General features: G+C 45.6%; 1 protein-coding gene across 1 annotated transcript; it reads left to right on the top strand.

Moving 5' to 3' along the window:
• Positions 1–537: 537 nt before the first annotated feature.
• On the top strand, positions 538–8,998 carry VIM (vimentin). Its single transcript, XM_074574546.1, has 9 exons — positions 538–1,200; positions 1,388–1,448; positions 5,483–5,578; positions 5,723–5,884; positions 6,406–6,531; positions 7,244–7,464; positions 7,557–7,600; positions 8,017–8,102; positions 8,631–8,998. The coding sequence occupies exons 1-9, from the start codon at positions 659–661 to the stop codon at positions 8,670–8,672; spliced, it is 1,380 nt and encodes a 459-aa protein (XP_074430647.1). The 5' UTR covers positions 538–658; the 3' UTR covers positions 8,673–8,998.
• The last annotated feature ends 62 nt before the right edge of the window (positions 8,999–9,060 follow it).

Raw genomic sequence — 9,060 nt, 5'->3', positions numbered from 1 at the left:
TGATCTTACTCTCTTTCAGAAAGCTAAAAAAGAAAAGAAACAGGTTCTCAAGAAGATCTCTACCTATAAAGGGTTTTTTAATGTATGCATCCTGGGTTGTGTGGAGTATTTTGCTGTCGAAACAACATTAAACCTGCCAACCCTCCCTTGCAGCCAGGGCGCTAACTCTCGGGGGGAGGGGGCATAGCGAGAGACAGGGCAACGCTCAGCGGCCACCCCTGCCGAGCCGCGGATGTCGCCGCTGTCACCCCCCCCGGGCACCCCGCTCCCCGCCCTGCCGGAGTTCCCCCCGCGCCCCACCCGCGGGCCACTTCCCCCGCCTCGGCGGCTGCGCTCCCGCAGCCCCGGGGGGAAATCTGCCGGCTCCCGGGGTGAGCCGGGCCGAGCGGGGAAGGTCGGGGCGCTGCCCCCCTCTCCCCCTCTCCTCTCCCCGCCCGCCTTTGTGTCCGCTGCCGCGGCGGCGGCCGGCAGCCCCCTCCCCGCGGGGCCGGGCGGGGAGGCCATTGGCGAGGGGCGGCGGGCGGGGCGGGGCGGGCCCGCCGGCGCCCCATAAGAAGGAGCCCGGTGCGGGGCCACCGCCCTTCTTCGCCCGCCGCGCATTCCGGCCGCCCCGCTCCTTTTCTCTCCTCTCCCGGATTACAAAGCCCGCAAAGCCGCCATGAGCATCAGCACCAAGAACTCCTCGTACCGCCGCATGTTCGGCGGGGGCAGCCGCCCCAGCACCGGCACCCGCTACATCACCTCCAGCAGCCGGTACTCGCTGGGCAGCTCCCTGCGGCCCAGCACCGCCCGGTACGTGTCCGCCTCGCCCGGCGGCATGTACGCCACCAAGACGACGTCGGTGCGGCTGCGGAGCAGCATGCCGCCCATGCGGCTCCACGACTCCGTGGACTTCTCCCTGGCCGACGCCATCAACACGGAGTTCAAGGCGAACCGCACCAACGAGAAGGTGGAGCTGCAGGAGCTCAACGACCGCTTCGCCAACTACATCGACAAGGTGCGGTTCCTGGAGCAGCAGAACAAGATCCTGCTGGCCGAGCTGGAACAGCTCAAGGGCAAGGGCACGTCCCGCCTGGGCGACCTCTACGAGGAGGAGATGCGGGAGCTGCGCCGGCAGGTGGACCAGCTCACCAACGACAAGGCACGCGTGGAAGTGGAGCGGGACAACCTCGCCGACGACATCATGCGTCTGAGGGAGAAGTGAGTGTGTGCCGGGGAGGGCGGGTTGGGGCTGCCGGCGCCTTGCGTTACCCACCCCCCGCACCGCCCGCCGGCGCGGAGGCAGCCCCTGAGCATCCCCAGCTGGGCTGAGGACGGCGGGAGCCTCGGGGGGAGGATTTGGGGGGACCCCCCCGCTCCTTCCTCACCGCTGTCTCACCCATTCCAGGTTGCAAGAGGAGATGCTGCAGCGGGAGGAGGCCGAGAACACCCTGCAGTCCTTCAGACAGGTTTGTGGGGGCTGGAGAGAGAGGAGGGCCCGAGGAGGAGGAGGAGGTGGTGGTGGTGCCTGAGACGGGAGGGTGGGATCGCAGGAGTTTGCTTTCCCCGCACAAAGGAATTCTATCAGCTCTCACGCAACCCCTCCTTGTTTTCTTTAGGGGGATGCTGCGGTCTGAGGGGTGCGGGGGGGAAACTATTGTCTTGGTTTATCCAAGTCTAGCCTGTTTTACAAAAAGCGCTCCGATGTGGAATCGCTTTCCGATCCAATAAAAGTGAAAGGGGGCCATCTGCTCGCTTGGCTGAAGGGTATTAATGGTTTCTATGGGATTCACCGTGGAATGCAGATAGAGGCATTATGGCAAGTGTGGTGGCAGCAGATTGAAATAATAGATCCCTTTGTGTTGGAGGGGAGGGTGCAGTGGGCTGCATTCTTATGAAATGTGTAATGGTGTGGGCATATTTCTAGCAAAAAGTGTCTATCATGTATATGGTCCCGTTCTTATAGAAAACAGAGCTCCTTTTTAATGAATCACTTTGGTCAGTGCATTACTGGATAAGAGTTTCAAATTTAACATTTTTCATATGGGTGTTGGCTGCTCACAAGATTTGGACAACTTGTTCCTTGCGGCGAGCTCACAGCAGTCATGTCTGTCTCCTCTGGATGTCCGTTAAGAACACAGAATTTAATCCCTTGTAAACAAAAATGTTAACATAGGAAACAAGTTGCTTTAGAGTTTAGTCTCTGTAGGAAGCTACTATGTTATCCAGATAAACTAAAACTTATGTGACAGCCAGAACCGACTGTGCAAACAGTGTTCAGAAAGTGTTAAGCTCAGGTTTTCACTTCTGCAAAACCAGCTTTCAACTAGGATTAAGCCTTGTTTGGACTAGGAGATGTTTAGGAATGTGCCTTCTCATAACAAGGTCCCTTCTCTAAAACCACCGGTGTGAACCGGCATTCCTCCTGTCTGGAAGTGACTGCCCTTATCTCCAGACAGCTGGGCACAGGCTGACTTTGTCCCAAAGCTCTTCATAGACGTTATTAGATGTCACCATTCAGGAAATCATCACTTGATTATCAGCATTTCCCTGGGCAAGGCTTTTGACCATTGCATATTTATAGTCTCTGAAGGAGAGCAGGTGTCTTCAGGAGATAACGTGTGGAAACTGAGACACCTACACCCATTCGGAGTCTGGGAATTCAGAGTCACTGCTGGCATTCTGGGGACAGAAGTTTGAAACAGAACAGTTTGAGACTGCCTTAACTTCAGCTTCTGTTTTTTTGAGTGCTAAGCCAATTCAACGTAGTGTGAAGTTCTGTGCAGAAGCAATTTAAGTTTTAGAGAACTTAAGCTATTCTGATTCATTGCTGAATTCAGTTGAAGGATCCTTTGACTTAAGGCTGGCTTAAATGATCTTTCATACTTAATTGGTGCACTTCAAGGCATGTATGTCTACCTCTGTTTCAAGCCAGTTTAGCTTCGTGAAGGCTTAAGGCTTTTAAGTGAACTTGGCTTTGTGCGCATCCTACATTAATTATGCAGCTCTTCCCTGCACTGGGGTAAGGCGTTGTTCAGGAGCTCAGCCACGAGCAGATCTCTGTGTGTGCAGTGTGGTTAAACTGGATCCGTTTAACCTCTTAAGGCGCAGCTTATGTGTAAGAACTGAAAATCGTTCTGTGGAAACACTACACTAAAGCCACTCCTGACATAAGTCGTGCGTGCGAGTGTGTTTTATTTGAACAACAGTAATATCTAATTTTTCCTTACTGTGAAAGAGTAGGGTTAACACACAGGTTTTGAAAACTAAATCTGTTCCAGTGTAAGTATTGTTCTCCTGCAAATGAAATTAAATTCATAGAACACTGAAGTTGAAACATCCTGTTGTGCTTTGCATTGTAAAAAATGCACAGCTTTTCATTAAACCATTATATTCTTGCACTGGAAAGTGGTATACATGGTTTCGGAATACTTCTCTCTTCTGACGTAGCATCAGATTTACTTTTTACTTGATGGAACAGTTGTATACTTCAGTATTTAAAAGAAAACTAACAAATATTTGAATGTAAACTTTATATTTTCAGAGGCTGCCTGCTTTAGAGACTGTTTAACTCGGGTGTACTGAATTTTAATCTCCTGAACAAAACCACATGATTTTACTCATATGCTGAGGGGTGTACTACATAAAATAAACCTAGAGGTACAGCGAATTCTTTCCTTGGGGACAAAACAAGCATCATTATTAGTGAGAAGGTTATTTACTGCAGCTTTGCCAGCTACTCTGGCAGCAAGGAATGGATCCTGAACATACGACAAGACTAACAGGTCAACTCCTGGCTAACATGAGGCTTGCCTGAAGTAACTATGGATACTCAGCCCTGCAAACTGTGGCTGGCATTAAACAGTCTCCTAGGATAAAATCAATATGTTGTCCAATTGCACGTATATATGCCTTACACTTCGCTCAGGCTGCACATAGCTTGTTCACTTAGGTGGCTCTCTATGCATCTAGGAAATGCAGATACTCTGATTCATCACTCGCTAACTACTAAGTCCAAACTCCCTAAAGTAAAATACATACCATATATTCAAAGTGTCTTCAATTTAAGATGCTTTCAATTTATTAAAAGCTACTAAAAATCCAGTAGCTGTGCAGTTGTCCTGAAAAAAGTAATAGTCTTCAAGATGCAGATTTCTGTAAAATCTGCTGGAAACTCTGTGGATGTCTGTCTAATTGTGTAAACATTTTAGGTCATAGCTATGTAATTTCCTGACAGAATGGTCTTCAGTTTTTTTTGGTAGGAGAACAAATGAATTAAGGAATTATTTTTCTGAATTGAAAAACAAAGCCGATATGAACTGTGGGTGTAAAACTGGAGTTGATAGGGAAGTTATGGAACAACGCATCAAAGGGGTGTTTTGCTGGACAAATCAAACAGAAGAATTCTTCTGGAGCAAGAGCCTTCCCCCAGAGTGGGAGTGACCCAAGGAATGGCTTTCTAGGAGTCTAAAGAAAACACTCCCTATTTCAAAGGTGCTGTAACAGTGAGAACTGCTGATTAGGAATGCTTACACTTTGGGCAAATCCAAAATAGCTTTAGAGTAAGCTGTGAAAACCTGCTGCATTAATACCATGTGAACATAAGAATGCAGCTGCGTATGTAAGCGGTATGGAAGTCTGAATTGACTTACTTGCACATTTAAAATGTAGGAAGTTACCAATCAATGTTTAGTCTTAAGTTGTGTTTTTGAACTAATTCAAGCTGCCCCAATGTAACACTCATGGCATATTTTCTGTTGTGCCGTAAATGAATTTTTGCTGTTGATTAAGACTATCTCTGTCCAGCAAAAGGTGGAGTCCTTGCCAGCTAATGTGAGGGTGTAGGCAGTGGTGACTAACTCGATTTGTGTTTATGTTCATACCTTCTTTTTCTCAAGGGAGATCTCTCGAACCACTTGGAGAAGTAAATGTTTGCAGTTCTTCTATGTACCTCACAAGCTTTACAAGTATGCTTTCAAGCTGTGGTCTGTGGAATCAAATGGCTCTGGGGTTGATCAAGGAGTCCATAAGAAATAAATAAGAAATTAAGCCCACTGATAGGCACGTAGGCTCATGGGTTGCACTTCTTAAGCCCCACTGGAAAAAAATGGAAGTCTGCAAATTGTAAGACTAACTCTTTTTCAGTGTAGTCAAGCTAAAAGAGCTTATTGCTGGCTTGTGACACAAGTATCTGCTTAATCTTCAAGCAGGATTTACACCCACCACGATCTGTGTGCTCTTCATCATGCTTAACAATACACTGGCAAAGCTGAAGTAATCTACATATGCTATATAGTTCCCAAAATCACAATAAAGGTGTATATAGTGGTCTCCGAGGCTAGGGTAGGAGGTGACAAAAACATAGAGGTTTTTACCAGGTCCCGGTTTCATATTGTCTTGCTAAGAAGCTCAGATGTGGCATCGGTCTGTACGCTACTGAACTTGCTGTAAAATTCTTCTCTCTTCTCTTGTAAGATTGCTAATCATTCTTCTCTCTGGTCAGGATGTTGACAATGCCTCTCTGGCACGTCTTGATCTTGAGCGCAAAGTTGAGTCCCTGCAAGAGGAGATTGTCTTCTTGAAGAAGCTTCATGATGAGGTAAGCTAAATGACAGAGTCTCTGATTAGATGCTGACAGCCTGGTGAGCATGTAAGCTCTTTGCTGGTTCTGGCCCAGGGTCCCCACCTGTGTATGTCCTCTGTGTTGTTGGGCAATAACACTGACTGTCTGCTCCTCTCTTAGGAAATCCGGGAACTTCAGGCCCAACTCCAGGAACAGCACATCCAAATTGATATGGATGTTTCTAAGCCTGATCTTACTGCTGCCCTGCGTGACGTTCGCCAACAGTATGAAAGCGTTGCTGCTAAGAATCTTCAGGAAGCTGAAGAGTGGTACAAGTCCAAAGTAAGTGGAATCTGTTCAGGTGCATCAGGCACTCAGATGAACTGCACATAACAGCTTTGCTGTAGCACTTGGTGTTCCCTCTGTCTCTCTACTGGACGTGAACACAGCGATGGCACAGGGCCTTCTTTGAAATCCTAGTCTGGGAAGAGTATAGCTGAAAACATTACTTTGTGCTGTAAGCGTAGCATCAAAGTAATGGGTTCATATTTGGAGTCTTTCCCATGCTTGTAGCTGGAAGCAAATGTCGGATGAAATACTGGAGGAAGGAGTGAATTAATGGGTGAAAAAATCATGAAAAGATGGAAAATATACAGGGTGGGGGAAACAAATACGAAAGGTTTAACTATGAATTCCAATTTAACAATTAAAAATAGAAAGGCATTTTAAGAATAATACTAATATTTGTTTCAGGTGTTAGGGCTTGTAATGGCTTCAATTGCCCTTGAATGCTCTGTCCAAAAAAAGTCTGTTATACCATTTCTGTTGAAGTGTTACGCTAACCAAACTGGGGATTTCCACAGTTTGCAGATCTCTCCGAAGCTGCTAATAGGAACAACGATGCCCTGCGCCAGGCCAAACAAGAAGCTAATGAATACCGCAGACAGATTCAGTCTCTCACCTGCGAAGTTGATGCCCTCAAGGGAAGCGTAAGTAGAAGACAGCGGTTGGGACATTCTTCCCTTTGCAGCTTTAAGCACTGCACTGCAGTTTGTTTGGTGACATAGATGTGAATGCAGCTGATCTCCCATGCAATACAGTAGCATATTAGTGCTTCTTGAAAAGGATGCTACGGGCCCACTTTGCCTGCATGAACTACAGTGCACTGGTTAATTGATGTACTTAAGGTGTTGTTTAAGGTATCAACAATGAGTTCATTCCCTTGTTCACTGTTTATGTAACACTTCCTGGAGGTGTTTATGGCTTGTCTGTCAGGTACAGCTGAAGCTATACAAAAAGCTGGAGGAGCAGTGGAAAGGAGGTGCAAGTCTTGCTGGTGCTAGAACCTGACTACCTTAAAGGCTGGCTTGAAATGGATTTAACATAGTAAAACACCTGCAAGTCCTCTCTCTGAGGACTGCCTGCATGCTGACTTGTACTGCATGTGTCGGATTTATTGTAAGGGATTGCTTTGCCACCTGGTAGAACAAATAAGTAGCACACCTCAGATCAAGTAGTGGAATAACCCACCTTTACTTTGCAAGGGGGAAGATAAGGAGATGACAAATTTGGGGCATCATGCCAGGTTGCTTTGGGAAAGGATGCTAAAGTAACTTCCCTTTTTAAAAATGTTTAAGGGTCTTGAGGGTGGGAAAGAGTGGCTGAACTGCAGTGGTGCTTGACTTCATTATTCTCTTCCAGAATGAATCCCTGGAGCGCCAAATGCGTGAAATGGAGGAGAATTTTGCTCTTGAAGCTGCTAACTACCAAGACACTATTGGCCGTCTGCAGGATGAGATTCAGAACATGAAGGAAGAAATGGCTCGCCATCTCCGCGAGTACCAGGACCTGCTGAATGTAAAGATGGCTCTTGATATTGAGATTGCCACCTACAGAAAACTGCTGGAGGGTGAAGAGAGCAGGTAAAAGTCACATAGAGACACATTTCAACAGCAATTACAAGAAGACACTCTTTACCCATGTCTGACTTTATCTGTTTCTTTTTTTCCTTCAGGATTAACATGCCTATTCCAACCTTTGCTTCTTTGAACCTGAGAGGTAAGCTGTTTCTGCTACTCCAGTTTAGACACCTGTTCGATCATTAGCAAAAGGGTCCTGTATAGTTCCTTTTACTCTAGTATTTGAACGTGGATAAGTGCAGTTGTGTGTGAATGTTTTTCTTAACTGTAACTAGAATATTTGCAATTACTTAACCTTGGCTGGGACGAGCTACTTTGTTCCTGGGCACAGATATTTTTATATATCAGTACATAGCGGGTGATTGGTTTAGATGCCTGCTGAAGATGCTTTAAGGGGAACAGGGAGAAAATAGAGAAAAATAGCTTATCTTTCAGAGTAGGAGACTTCTTCATATACTAAATAGGGATGCTAAAAGTAGACACTAAAATCTGTTACACCTTCTTTGAGGAGGTGTTTCATCTAACCTATTGGTAACAATACATTTTCTTCTGCAGAAACCAACATTGAGTCTCAGCCAATGGTTGACACTCACTCAAAGAGGACACTTCTAATTAAGACTGTTGAAACTAGAGATGGACAGGTTGGTGGTAATTTTGATTTTATTTCTGTCACAGCTGGTTACCTTAAAATACTCTTGAATTTGTCTACTAGTCAGTGGAGTCTGTATATGGTAGTAAGCATTGAGTAGAACAGCATCTGGCAGTTCAAGCTGCGTGTCTGAACATACAGATGTAGCAAACAGGCTTCTGAGGAAACGATCATAAAATTCATCTGATAGTAAATCGTTAAGTGTCTGACAGTTACCTGTGTCGTGAGTATTTAAGTTCAGCTGAGTTAGAAAGTTCTCAAAAGATTCCTCACATCATCCGAGGGAAAAACAGTAGTAAACAGAGGTACTTGTTTGGGACAAGATACTGTTTTCAGACTGAGTCGATAAAGCTTAAATGGTTTGTGCACACCATTTACCAACTAGACCTTCTCACTTGTAAGTGAAAGTTAATGCCCATTTGTTCACATATCCATGGTACTGGATGTTCCAATTCTAACTCTAAAAAACCCAACAATCTTACTGCTAAAACTTAATGCAAGTGTCTCTGGTTTTCAACAGGTTATTAATGAAACTTCCCAGCATCACGATGACTTGGAGTAAAGCTGAAGTGAAGATGCATACTTATTAATGCAGGAGAAATTCTTACCAGCAAGATTTAAACAGTCCATGTCTTAAAGGAAGAAACAGCTTTCAAGTGCCTTTCTGCAGTTTTTCCATGAGCGCAAGATTATTATGCTAGGAAATAGGTCTTAGATCTTGCAAACTGACTCTCCCTGAAGGATTAGAGTTTACAATGGAGTCTAGTTTACAAATAGCAGTATCTTGTGCTGCAATACTGTTTTTAAGTATCTGAATTCAATAAAACTGCTTTTTCCAGCACAGTATGAGCAACCTGTCGCTACTTCAATAAATCTTTGGAAAATGGCTCTTGATGTGTTCTAATTTGTTAACTTCATAACTTTCTGAAGCCATAACAACATGATGCTGG

Source organism: Larus michahellis, chromosome 2 (genome assembly GCF_964199755.1).
Source record: "Larus michahellis chromosome 2, bLarMic1.1, whole genome shotgun sequence".
Classification (NCBI taxonomy): domain Eukaryota; kingdom Metazoa; phylum Chordata; class Aves; order Charadriiformes; family Laridae; genus Larus; species Larus michahellis.
The sequence above is the reverse complement of the archived record's forward strand: the minus strand, read 5'-3'. Positions and strand labels throughout refer to the sequence as shown.

What these genes read in the sequence shown, in the direction of transcription:
- VIM (XM_074574546.1), top strand. Translation starts at nt 659, where the DNA reads ATGAGCATCAGCACCAAGAACTCCTCGTACCGCCGCATGTTCGGCGGG. An exon ending in TTGATGCCCTCAAGGGAAGC is followed by an intron (nt 6,532 to 7,243) that starts GTAAGTAGAAGA and finishes ATTCTCTTCCAG; the next exon opens with AATGAATCCCTGGAGCGCCA. An exon ending in TGCTTCTTTGAACCTGAGAG is followed by an intron (nt 7,601 to 8,016) that starts GTAAGCTGTTTC and finishes TTTCTTCTGCAG; the next exon opens with AAACCAACATTGAGTCTCAG.